This window comes from Acinonyx jubatus, chromosome B2 (assembly GCF_027475565.1).
Source record: "Acinonyx jubatus isolate Ajub_Pintada_27869175 chromosome B2, VMU_Ajub_asm_v1.0, whole genome shotgun sequence".
NCBI classification, from domain to species: Eukaryota; Metazoa; Chordata; class Mammalia; order Carnivora; family Felidae; genus Acinonyx; species Acinonyx jubatus.
Window position 1 is genome coordinate 149482067 of NC_069385.1, and position 12545 is coordinate 149494611.

Genomic DNA, 12545 nt, shown 5'->3' on the forward strand with positions numbered 1-12545 from the left:
AGGCTGGGAGAGGAGGCCAGGAAAGGAGTCTGGGAGAGGAGGCTGGCACTGGAGGCCAGGAGAGGAGGCCAGGAGAGGAGGCTGGGAGAGGAGGGTGGCACTGGAGGCCAGGAGAGAAGGCTGGGAGAGGAGCCCGGGAAAGGAGGCTGGGAGAGGAGGCTGGCACTGGAGGCTGGGAGAGGAGGCTGGCACTGGAGGCTGGGAGAGGAGGCCGGGACTGGAGGCTGGGAGAGGAGGCTGGGAGAGGAGGCCGGGAGAGGAGGCTGGGACTAGAGGCTGGGAGAGAAGGCTGGGAGAGGAGGCCGGGAGAGGAGGCCGGGAGAGGAGGCTGGGAGAGGAGGCTGGCACTGGAGGCCGGGAGAGGAGGCTGGGACTGGAGGCCAGGAGAGGGGGCTGAGAGAGGAGGCTGGGACTGGAGGCCGGGACTGGAGGCTGGGAGAGGAGGCCGGGAGAGGAGGCCAGGAAAGGAGGCCCGAACTGGAGGCCAGGACTGATCCCAGCCCCACAGCTTCCCAGCTTCGTGACTTCACATGTTTTCTTCGGTAAAAAGAGAGTAATCATCCCTGTCCCAAAGGGTTGGTATTAGATTGGACACAATAATATGAGAATACTAAGCCAACACAAATGTCTGTTACCTTTGGGGCTGGGTTTTGCAAATTTTATCAATACAAATCATTCATATTGCAGTTTCTCGCCTTCTCTCGCCTGAAGTTAGAGAGTAAAATTGAAGCACAACGTGACCCAGCGTCATCCTGTTGGGGACACTGGCTCTGGGGCTGGCAGGGCGCACAAGCCAAGGAGGCCAGCCTGGGCAGAGGAGGGGCCCCCGAGAGCACCTCGTGCCCCAGGATGGACTTTGCCGCCCCAGACACACCTCAGAGCCAGAGGTTTATGGCTCCCACCTGCTCTGCTGGACAGGAAGTGGAGTCTCTTCCCAGGTCTCTCCACCCTCCGTGGTCCAGGGAGTGGTTCCAGGAAACCGTGCTCAGCTCCCCAGCCCAGGAACAGAGAGCAGGCTGACCAGGCTGGGAAATGCTGGGTGATTCGAGCCATGCTGGAGTTTGAACCCACTCAGCTGATGGGTGGTTCTGGGGAAGCACACGTGGCTTCCCCGTCTCAGCCTCCCGTGGTCTTCCCTCAGTGACTCACGCAAACGTGACTCATCTTGGGGAAGGACATTCGTGTGGCCTGAGGCAGAGGCCTCAGTGGACAGGCTGGGGAAGGCACCGTGATGCCCTCAGCCCCTTCCCACGAGGAGGCCACCTGTCTGGCCTGCAAGAGGCCCCACAAAGGACCTGTGGACACACCTCCTGCTGGCCGTGCCTCATCTGCCCTCTGGGATGGGGGCCCAGCCCTCCTGCAAGGTCCTGCTGTGTCCATGGTGCAAGGAGGAGGGGCACACAGACCCTGTCACAGTCCCCGTGCCACTGGGCACTCTGGAGGAGATGCATTGTGAGGAACACGGGGAGAAGGTATGCTTCTTCTGTGGACATGATGCTCAGCTCCTGTGCACGCGCTGTCGAGAGGGCCCCTCCCACCACACCCACGCCGTGGGCTTCCTGGACGGGGCCTGCCAGCCCAACCAGGTAAGAAGCATGGCTTTACCTCGGGCCTTTGGGGGTGGGACAGTGTCTGGTCACACGTAGTGGAGGGAACAGGATAGGGGTCTAGGTGAAGGCCCTGGCTGGCACATCAGGGGACTCCAGCGTAGGGACACGGGGCACACTTCCAGACGGAGAGGGCCATGGGTCACTTGGATGTGTGGCTGTTCACAGTCTTGCAGGAACTTCAACGCCAGCCTCAGAGGCCCCTCGGTGATGGACGCCAAGAACCGTAAGCATGAGTTGGCTGCCCTTGGGACAATCCACCCACTGTGTGCAGGCTGAGCCAGGCCTCCTGGGACCCAGACTGGAGACTTCGCAAAGCCCTGGCTGCTGGACTCAGAGGGATGAGGCGGGAGGGGCCAGCAAGGGCGACTGGCAGGCAGGGCTCCTCCTTGTGAGAGTGGGCATGACCTGGCCCATCCAGTCTCAGGGACGCTGCCCCCTCTGTCTGCCCCCAGATCTCTCTCATCATCCAGTCACCAGGTCTGCAAGCGATTTCTCAGAGGCACCTCTTGGGTCTTTAACTCGGCCTCATCCCCACAACCGCCACCAAATCCAGGCTCTCAGTGCTTCACCCAGACATTGGACGGCCTCGGACGTGCTCCCTGCCTCCGCTCTCTCTGTCTCCGATCACCCTCCAACCCTCCACGAGGTACATCTTCCGCAAACACACAGCAGACCACGTTGCTTCCCTGCTCAAAACCCTCCTATGGCTCCCTCGTGCCCCTCATCTCCCAGCCGCCCCTCCCAGGACCTGAGCATCCAGCTGGACTGGCGGCTGGGCACCTGCTCCTTCCTGCTTCCAGCTCCTTCTCATGTAGCTACTTCCTCCGACACTGCTCTCTCTCCCCCCACTCCTTTTTAAACCATTTCAGCAATTTCTACGTGTGCAGTCCAGGGACACACAGTACACTCCACCCCTCTAGACCCACTGTACGTGCTTTCTGTCTCTGAGATCCCCCCTGTGCCCTTTGTGTTCCCACCTCGGCTGCCAGTTTCGTCGTGACTGGCTCATCTCAGGTGCTGGTCTGTTCAGGTCAGCCCTTTCCACCGCTGAATCCCTCAGTGGTCAGCCGTGTGCCTGGGACCCAGCAGACAACTCGTATCTGTGAATTAAGCCACCCCTTTCTGCCCATTCTTCTCCCCACAGGACGGTGTCAGGACTCAGTTGGAAGCCCTGAGGGTGGAGGGAGAAGAGATTGAGGACATAAAGAGTCGTGAAGACCAGAAGTTCCAAATGCTTCTGGTAAAGAGCTTCTGGGCACCTTGTCCTCTGGGGGTTTTCTTAGCAGACCGGGGGCCTGGCAGGTGAGAAGAGGCAAACTGTTCTCATTCACTTCCCTATGTGTGCACAAGGGCATTTGGGGTCAAGGTTTTGGAATCCCAGAGCATCACAGCTGGAAATGGTTCTGATGACTTCTAGCCCAAGATCCACTTATCAGCCACTTTACAGAGCAGAAAGCTGAGGTCCAGGAAAGTGATGCTCCCAAGGCCACACAGCAAAGCCCACGTTCACGCTGACATGGCTGTAGAACCTTGGCCCTCAGCAACCCTTCCCATCCCAGTCTCAGTGCCTGAAAGCATCGCCTTCAGATGGGAAGCTTGGGGCCAGGAAGTGTATACAAGGGTCTGCCCTCTAGTCTGGCCGTGAGGCTGACCCTACACCATGAGGGTGTCCCTGGGCACGGTAGGTGAATGGTGGGGCTCCCTGCTCCCAGCTACATGGTTATTTATCCATGAGGAAAGCTGCAGTATGAGAATTTCTGGTACCCTGACCAAGAGACAAGTTTTGGGACAGGAAGGGATCTCCAGCATCCCTGTGCCCCCCTCAGAGTGTGCCCTACAGGAGGCAATGTTGGAGGCTAAGACCAATGCCACACACTCTGCGTTGCCTGTAACCTCACTTCCTTTGCTTGCGTGGCCCTCCGATTAATGACTACCGCCATCTCCCCTGGGCCCTATGGGAGGTGGGGTGAGGTTAGTGTGAAAGTTCATTGTGGCTCGGAGGATATAATGTGTACGACGGGTAGAATCTCCAGGTAGGACAAGAACATAGCCCTCATCACGTTAAGTTTACCCTGAGACCCATCATATTATACAAGAGACTTAGTTAGTCCTTATCACTCTTAACAGTAAGAATACCGATGACCCTCCTGGAACCCAGCTTCTGAGCTTCTTCCCGGCCACGTCTATATTTTTGCCTCTCACAGACTCACATCGAAATCAGGAAGCAGCAGGTAGAAGCCGTGTTTGAGAAGTTGCAGCAGGAGCTGAGGGAACAGCGGGGCCTCCTGCTGGCCAGGCTGAGGGGGCTGGAGGTGCAGGTCTGCGAGGAGCGAGAAGACTACGTCTCCAAGTTCTCCGAGGAGGTTGCCAGGCGCAGAGCTGAGGCCGAGGAGCTGGAGAACTGCCAGCAGCTGGCAAGTGTCCTGCTACCTGTGGGGGGCTGTCCACAACCTGCCTCGTGGGATGGGAGAGGGATTGCTCAGGCAGGGACAGCAGCTGAGGTTGGGAGATGCTGCAGAGGGGCAGGAGAGGGGAGCAGAGGTCTTCTGCTAGGAGGGACTGGTAGCTGTCGGGTTTCTTCAGCCCAGAGACGCTACAGAGGGGCAGACCCCGAAAGGCTGGATGACTTGACCCTGCACTGCGGTCGTGTCAAAGACTCTGGAATCAGCCGTTCTTGGGTTTGAGGGCAGGCTCTTCCAGCCGTGTGGCCTCAGTGAGCCTTGCGCCCGCCTAAACATGGGGATAACAGTAGCACCTCCTTCCTAGAGCTCCTGCAAAGATGATAAACAATCCGTACCAAATGCCTCGCATGGTCCTGGTTCACAGAGAGAACTCCATAGTGGCGTCTGTTTCGATGGTCCTCACGTTATCCTGCGTCACATCAGGTTCGGCTGGTAACTCAAGGCCTGGACCCTGTTCTCCACCATGTCTCAATCACTGGAGGCAGAACACGCTCCCAAGATGAGGCTAAGACAAAGAAGTGAGCTTGAATGATCTGGCCAGAGTCCCACATTAGTAGGGAGGCATGGTGCAAAAGAATAATCTGATGGGTAGGTCATTAGACACACAGAACTTTCTTCAAGAGGAGAACTTTGAGCCAATGCGTTACGAAGAACGGATGTGCAGGCTCTCTGGCGGGAAGGACCTGAGGACACTGAGTGCATGTTCTTTTTCTTTTGTAGGATGTGGGCGTCAGCCAGAGCAGGTAGGGCCTCCTCCCAGTCCTGCTTCCTTCACACATGGGGTGTATACTTTGTATCCGTCACCTGTGTCCCCTGGGCACGGACATTGGGGGGCACTCTGACCTCGCCCTCCAGCGGGCTGCGCGGAAACGCAAAACTGCTTTGGCAGACACACACACAGGCAGCCTGCACTCAAAGGTTTGTGTTCCAAGAGTTCGTTTTTAAAACTGATTGTTTGGTATCAGGGACACATTTTCCCCTTAAAAGTGAAGAAACAAACAACAATCAGGTTTTTAGGCTGATCCAGGAACATCCATTTAATTCCCGAAATTATTAGTGCTCGAGGCAGCGTTAACACCAAAACATAATTCTGAGGGGAACATCTTCTATCAAGTACAGTCAGCACGGAACGTGGAAAGACCAGGCAGCCTGCCTTCAACCATTTCCCCCCTCAACTGCCCCATTTCCTTCAGAATTTACAAACACTACTCTCAAGGGGCAGCCGCTGGAACTGTGAATATTAGCTCCTCTCCCTTCCTCTGCTCCAAGTGCCTGCGCCTTCCCGGTGCTCTGCTAGGGAGCAGCTGTCACAGCCGTGGGTCATGCATCCACAGGGGCCTGAACCCCGGGGGGTCTACCCTGGGGGCCCATGAACCAAGAAGCATCTCCAAACATACTTTTCAAGTTGTGTTAGAGATTCCGATCTAGATGGGCTTTGCAGGCCTTCTGGTTTGCAGAGGAAGCTGAGACCAGGAAGTGGGGGAAGGGGCTTGGGGGGGGTTGAGGGGTTGGGGGAGGGGGTAGGGGTGCTGTCAAGGTCATGCAGCGGGTGACCCGCAAGGACACATTTTCTTCCATCCCGCTGTTCTCCCCCATCCCCTTTCCCCTAGTAATGAGCAGCACACAAGTCACAGAGGAGTTCAAGCGCCTTCTCCTTTTCCTAGTGACCCTGTACTGTCCTCTAGAGGCAAACAGGGTAACGACCTCTTGCAGCCTCCACAAGCCCCAAACATTCTCCTGAAGGACCTTCCTCTAATTCTGGAGGAACTGGTTGTAGGTGTGAGAAGACTTTTGTGAGTCCAGAGACCATTTCTCCTGCCCTTGTCAAGAAGATCCGAGATGTTCACAGGAAAATCCTGCCCCTCCCAGAGATGCTAAGGACCTTCTCAGGTAAAGGGGAAGGGGTAACAGATTTCCCCATGCTGTTCCCTCCCCCCTCCACTGCTTGCCCTTCTGCCCCCCCATCCCTCTCCACCTTCCCCTGCCTTCCAAGCCTGGCTCCAGTTGTCTTCCACCCAAGCCTTCCCTTAGTGACCCTGCTCTGCTCAGAGGGACCATTCCTCAGAGATCTTCTCTCCCCAGGGACATGCACTGGCAGGTGGGGGCTGCTCCTGTGCCATTAGAGCACAGCAGGAGGCATGAAGCAGATGCCTTCTCCTCCTTCCCCACGGGGTCCCCAGGTCTGCCCTGGGGAGTACCTGTAAGAGATGGCAAGTCACATACCTTTCTATTTCTGCTTCGCTCAGAAAGCCTGGTGCATCATCTGGAAACAGACTCAGGTAAACAGCTGGGGGTTTCGGGAGCCTTTCTCTCATCCACCCACTCAACCCAAGGCAGCAAACAGAGCAGTTAAATACACCACGTCTGGAACCTGGTTACTGGGCTCTCTGCTCCAGCTCTCACTGGGTATGAGGCATCTGGCAAGCCGTTAAGCCTCTTTGTTCCAGTCTCTTCACTGGAAATGGAAAGAGACAATGGAAAACACACTGGTTCTAGCCCCATACATAGCCACCAGGTAAGTGAGGCAGTAGATGCCTCATTACCACCAGGTAATGAGGCAGTTAGTGTAGCACCTGGCACATAGTGAGGGCTCAATGTTTGTTACTTGTGTAGGCATTATTTCCCCCCAAATATTTATGAAGTTCTTGGTTGTGTGTGTGTATGTGTGTGTGTGTATGTGTGTGTAATGCCCGGCACTGTGCCAGACTCTGCTGACTTGAACAGATACTGTATAATTTAAAACCTAGCATTTACTTTGAGATTGGTGCTTAAAGAAGAAACTATTTCCACAAATATCACCACATTCTGCTTCTCACACTTAATGTGCAAGGAAAACCACCCCGGGGGATCTTGTTAAAATGCAGATTCTGGTTCAGTAGGGATGGGGCCCAAGATTCTGCATCAAAAAAAAAAAAAAAAAAAAAGTTTATTTATTTATTTTGAGAGAAAGCGGGGGAGGAGAAAAGAGAGAGAGAGGGAGAGAGATATCCCAAGCAGGCTTCACAGTGTCAGTGCAGAGCCTGATGTGGGGCTTGATCCCAGGGATATCATGACCTGGGCTAAAACCAAGAGTCAGACGCCTAACCGAATGAGCCACCCAGGCACCCCCAGGATTCTGCACTTTTACAAGCTCCCTGGCGAGGCCGTTCAGGGGCTGCACTTTGAAAACAAAATCTCACAGCTGAGCAGCACTTGCGTGTTGGGTAGCATTGCTCCCGCCTCGGTCCTTACAGAACAGAAGGGGAAGCCGAGGTTCAGGACAGAAAGGCGCTGGCAGGTGGCACCTACTGGAGCGCTTTTTGCCCCGCCCCGAGCGGCGCATGCGCCCCAGGGCTCCCCTCCACGCCCTGCTCTCCTCCCCCAGGGGCCGGGACCCGGGACCCTCCGGCCGCCAGCTGTAGCACGGCCCACTCCGAGGACAGGAAGCCGACGAGGTTCACCCGGGACCAGCAGGACCTGCCTCACTGCCCCTGGAGCTCCCAGGGTGTCCCCTTGGCGCTCCGCTGCCCCGGCGGCACCTCCGGGCGCCCCCGCGGGCATGTGCAAGTGCAGCCCAGAGCCCGCAGGTAGGCGGTGGGCGTGGCGGGCGCGTGGGCGGGGAGCAAGGCGGGGAGGGGGGGGGGTGGGGGGCGCCTGAGCTCGGCCGCTGTTGCACCGGCACCAGGCCTCCAGGGCTTCGCACCTGCTGCGCCCAGCGCGCAAGTGCCCTGCCCCGTCTCGCCCGCCGCGGAGAGCGACCCCGCCTTCGCCACCTCCTTCGGTCGGTCGGAGCTGTCTGGGAAACAGGCTCCTAACGGAATGAAGGGCCGAGGGGGGAGTCCGAGGGGCGCTGGGGCGGAGAGCGGCCGAGCTTTCGGGAGCCCAGGGGCTGCTCCCGGACACACGCAGGGCTCGGGGAGCCAGCGCGAGTTTGAAAAACGAAACCAAACACCAGTACAATAGAAACTGCCAAAGCTTCAAAATAACCGTCGTGGGGAAAAACAACGTCGTTGGGCCTGCATTAATTTGTTCCGTTGACATGCGCGCAGACATGCTCCCGTCTTTGCGGGGCGCAGGGTGGACCCAGACTCCCTTCCATTCTGACATTCGGTCGTTTCTTTCTCGTAGAGGGCGTCCTAATACAGTGTACGACGAACCAGCCAGACGCTGAAAACTTGAAAGGCAACGGAATCTGTGACCGCGACACAAGCCTGTCCCTCCTTGTAACTCCGAGTTTCCTGATTTACCAGACCCCACCGTTCAATAAAGTGACATTTGCTTTCAGGTCCAACTAACCTCTCAAATATGTATTATCGTCCCCGTTCCTGTTGGATGATGAGGCTTTGTCTCACTTCCCCTGCACTCAACTCGTGTTCTGGGCAGGCCAGGCGTTTTGGCCGCGTGTGAAGTTGAGAACACAAATGAGCTGCTTACACTGTATTTCCACGTCTAGTGCTGCTACTCTCACGGTGAGTGTCCAGTGATTTAGGCTGTGGGTATGCATCTAGGGAGGCCCTGGGCCAAAATTAAATTGCCCTGCATAAGGAAGAAAGTAGGATTCAGAGGCTTCAGGGAAAAGTTGAGTCTGAGGACTGGAGCTGCCTCGAGGGAAAGAATCCACTTGGTGGCCCCACTGGAAAACCTGAAAATATTTGTGTTGCAATGTTTGTGATGTAAAACCGGCCTTTATCGCCTGCACAGGAGCCTCAGCCTAGTTGACCTTGGGCTCGATGCTTCTGGAAGCCTTGCTGGGCTCCGGGAATCTGGAATGTGAGAGGCTGAGCACTGTTCACTACCGGGCAGGAGGCAAACAGAGACTCCACAAAACAAGTGTGTGGCTGCTGGTTTACGTGAGGAGCTGTCACACACCGGGACGTGCCCCTGAGGACCAGGGCGGCCCAGGTGGAGTCTGTCCAAAGCCCAAGAACAGTAATTACAGCAGGCAGCATGTGACAGACACCCGGGCCAGAGCACTGCCTCTGTGCCCTGGTCGTGCTCCGCAGGCTTGCTGGCTTTCCTCATGCCATTTTCCCCACGCATCTCCGTTCTTTCCTTTTCCTTGGACCCCCAGTGCAGACAGCTGACTCAGTCATACTCCATGGTTCCGGGTGCAAAACCGTGCAGGATCTTCTTGTTTTATTTATACTTTCTCCCCTGTCTACATGTCCCATTCTCTTCACCCCGTGGGCAGTGGCTCTCGAATGTTCTCACAAACCCTCGGATACAGAGGGGTCCTTGCACACACAAGTAGTACAGGACTGTTTCTTCCTTCTTTAAATCTAGTACCACGGTTTTAAGATCTAGTCATGTTGCTGTATATACATCTAGTTTTTGGCTTCTAATCGCTGAATAGTATTCTATAGAACACGTCAACCACGTTTACTTTGCTTTCTTTTGGCAAAGAATGTCTGGGTTACCTCCGTCTGCCTGTGACAATGAGCAACATTGATGATGAACAGCCTCATGCTTTTCCCTTGTGAACCTAAGATATACCCCAGGAGGGGATGGCTGGCGTTTGCACACTTAATTTCCTTAAGTACCACCAGTTGCTCCCCAAGATGGCTGTACCCACTTATACTTCTGCTGGAGGGGCACAGAGGTTCCTGCTTCCCAGCCCCCCCACACAAATGGGTGCCATCAAACTTGCTCATTTCTGCAAATCTGATGACTGCAAACTGATAACGTATTTTTAAAATGTTTGTGTTTTTCTTCCTGTAAAGTGTGCCTTTCTTCTGGACTTTCCTATGCTGTTTCCCTATCTTTCAGGTTCCCCTCTTCCTTTCATTGACTTCCAAGAATCTCTTACATATTCTAGATGGTAATCTCTTGCTCATCTTAGGCTTGAAAATATCACTCATTTATTAACTTTGCTGGTGGTGTTATTAATTAGATAGCAATCCTGAACTTTCATGATAAATTTAATAAATTTTCACTTTGTGATTTATGTTTTTGAGATCTTTTTCGCCACCACAAGATCACGTGTGTGTTTATATATATTTCCACTAGTTTTATAACTTACTGTGCACATGAAATCTTTGGTTTATCTGGAGTTGGGAGGACGCCCTTTCTCCATAGAGTAAGCCAGTTCCTCCAACTCCATTTACTTAAATAATTCATCTTAGTCCTACTGACCAGTAGGGCCACTTCTGCTACACCAGCTTCCCATGAATGAAAGAGCTGTTTCTGAGCTTTCTACTCTGTTGTCTCAATCTATTTGTCTCCTCCTGGGCCAGTTCATGCTGTTTTTATTGCGACAACCTTGTAGTGCAAGTTAACGTCTAATAGGATGGCTCTACCCCCTTAGCTTCTTTTTCAGATATATCTCAGTTATCTGTAGACATTTATGCTTCCATATGAACTTAGAATCAATTTGTCAGATTCTTTAAAAAAATGCTGGTGCTCTTTTAATAGAACTTACGTTGGCATTGATTGAAATTTTATTGAATTGGAGGATTGAGGGAAATCAATTTGGAGAAAATGGACATTGTCATCCTATCCATAAACGTGTTATCTCCCTCCAGCTGTTTGGATCTTGTTTTGTGTCTTTAATGGGATTTTGAGATTTTCTCCAGAGAACAGTTTGGCAACATCTAGTAACATGCCTGTCCTTTGACCCGGAAACTTTCCCTCGAGAGAAACGTTCACACAAATGTGCAATGAAACACCTCATGATGGTTTGTCACAGCACAGTTTATTTATTTATTTATTTATTTATTTATTTATTTATTTATTTAATTTTTTTTAAATATATGAAATTTATTGTCAAATTGGTTTCCATACAACATCTAGTGCTCCTCCCAACAGGTGCCCTCCTCAATACCCATCACCCACCCTCCCCTCCCTCCCACCCCCCATCAGCTCTCAGTTTGTTCTCAGTTTTTAAGAGTCTCTTATACAGCACAGTTTAAATTACAGAACAGATAATCAGCTGTGGTCTATTCATATAATACAGTACCATACAACAGTGAAAATGAATGAATCATAGCTACACGAATCTGTATGGATACACTTCAAAAGCACACCTGGGCACACACCAAACCCAGCCGGTGGGTCTTTCTGGTCAGGAAGGCAGGCGGCTTGTGATTGGAAAAGGACTGTGCGCAGCCTCTCAGCTGTATGTGTAATGTTTTATTTTCTGGGGGGGGGGGGGGAACTAGATCATGTTCATCAAGGGATAAGAGTTTGATGGAGTTGAATGGTGACTATTCCTTAGGTTACTTAGAACACTTTTCTGCAGATCTGAAATACTTCATAAGGAAAACCAAAACTTGCTCTTCCTAAAATTTGTACCTTTTGGGGAAGCTATGACATTTACAAGGCTCGCATTGCTATTACAAAACTTTCCTTTAAAAAATTATAATTTGTATTGGTTATTGCTGATATGAAGGAACAATATTGATTTTGATAATCTTTTTAGTAATTTTGCCACATTCTTGTGCATTCTAATAGTTTGTTAATTCATAGGGTCACTTACGTAGAAAATCGTTACTATTTTATCATCTGAAAATAAATTTTGACTCTTTCCTTCTAATCTGTGTAACTCCTACTGCCATTTTGCACCCTGCTGTGTGGGCAGGGGACCTGCAACATGCTGCTGAGCGGTGTTGATAGAGGCCACCCTTGGTCCCTTTTTTAACATGAGAATAAGCTCTCTAAGGTTTCTCCATTAAGTATACTGACTGTGGATTTCTTGGTAGAGAGCCTTCATCAAGTTAAAGAGTGGTTTTCTATTCCTGGTTTTCTTAGAGTTTTTCAAATAATACCTGGGGTTTAAGCTTTATCAAATACCTCTTTTCACGTTTTGAGATAAGCGTTGTGATTTTTCTGTCGGTCCATGGATGTGGTCATCCCACGTCAGATCTTCTGATGTTAGACTATCATTGCCTGTCAGAGGTGAACTCTATGTGATAACAGTGTAGCCCGTTGTTGAAGTGTTTCACAATCACATACACATTCTTTAACCTGCGCAGGACCCTCTGGGCTAAGCTGCCACCATCTACCCGCCCCTCCCCTGCCCTGCTTTGCAAACTTTAGCGTTTAAACTAAACACTTTAGTGTTGACTTGTTCAAGTGCAAGTTCTGATTCACAGGTATAAGGAGGACTCTACTCTAGTTAGGGCTTTAGATCACAGCTGTCACTGGCAGACCTGAACTTCAAATCCCGAACTCCTGAGAGGCTTTGGTCGTCTCTGTACTGACTTTTATGCCAGATTGCAAGTCACTAGCCTGTGAGTGTCCGGTGACCCTTGAAAATGACCTCAGGGCTGATCATGTGGCCGGCAGGACCTGGTATGGTTCATAGTCCTTTGGCTTGGTTATTATGAGTTCAAATCCTAGCTCAGCCAGAAGCAAGTTACTTAACTTTTCTGAATCTTAGTCTCCTCATGTGAAGAAGAGATCAAAATGCCTATTCTATAGGATTATTGTGTGGTTTACATGGATTGATACGTGTAATATGATACTGGAACCCAATCCCAAAGTAGGTACATGGGTT

General features: G+C 52.2%; 1 protein-coding gene across 7 annotated transcripts; it reads left to right on the top strand.

Annotated features, from left to right (window-relative positions):
* Window positions 1-827: 827 nt before the first annotated feature.
* Window positions 828-9106, top strand: LOC106984041 (tripartite motif-containing protein 15-like). Of its 7 annotated transcripts, none has more exons than XM_053223332.1 (10): window positions 833-1586; window positions 1776-1833; window positions 2063-2256; window positions 2755-2850; window positions 3815-4660; window positions 4793-4990; window positions 5850-5962; window positions 6319-6351; window positions 7437-7638; window positions 8180-9106. In XM_053223332.1, exons 1-5 carry the CDS (start codon window positions 1341-1343, stop codon window positions 4292-4294), a joined length of 1074 nt encoding a protein of 357 aa, XP_053079307.1. In that variant the 5' UTR covers window positions 833-1340; the 3' UTR covers window positions 4295-4660; window positions 4793-4990; window positions 5850-5962; window positions 6319-6351; window positions 7437-7638; window positions 8180-9106. The 7 variants fall into 7 exon arrangements, with proteins under 7 accessions (XP_053079310.1, XP_053079307.1, XP_053079308.1 ...); XM_053223336.1 differs by having other exon boundaries at window positions 840-1586; window positions 3815-4028; window positions 4441-4990; XM_053223335.1 differs by having other exon boundaries at window positions 828-1586; window positions 2081-2256; window positions 3815-4990.
* The last annotated feature ends 3439 nt before the right edge of the window (window positions 9107-12545 follow it).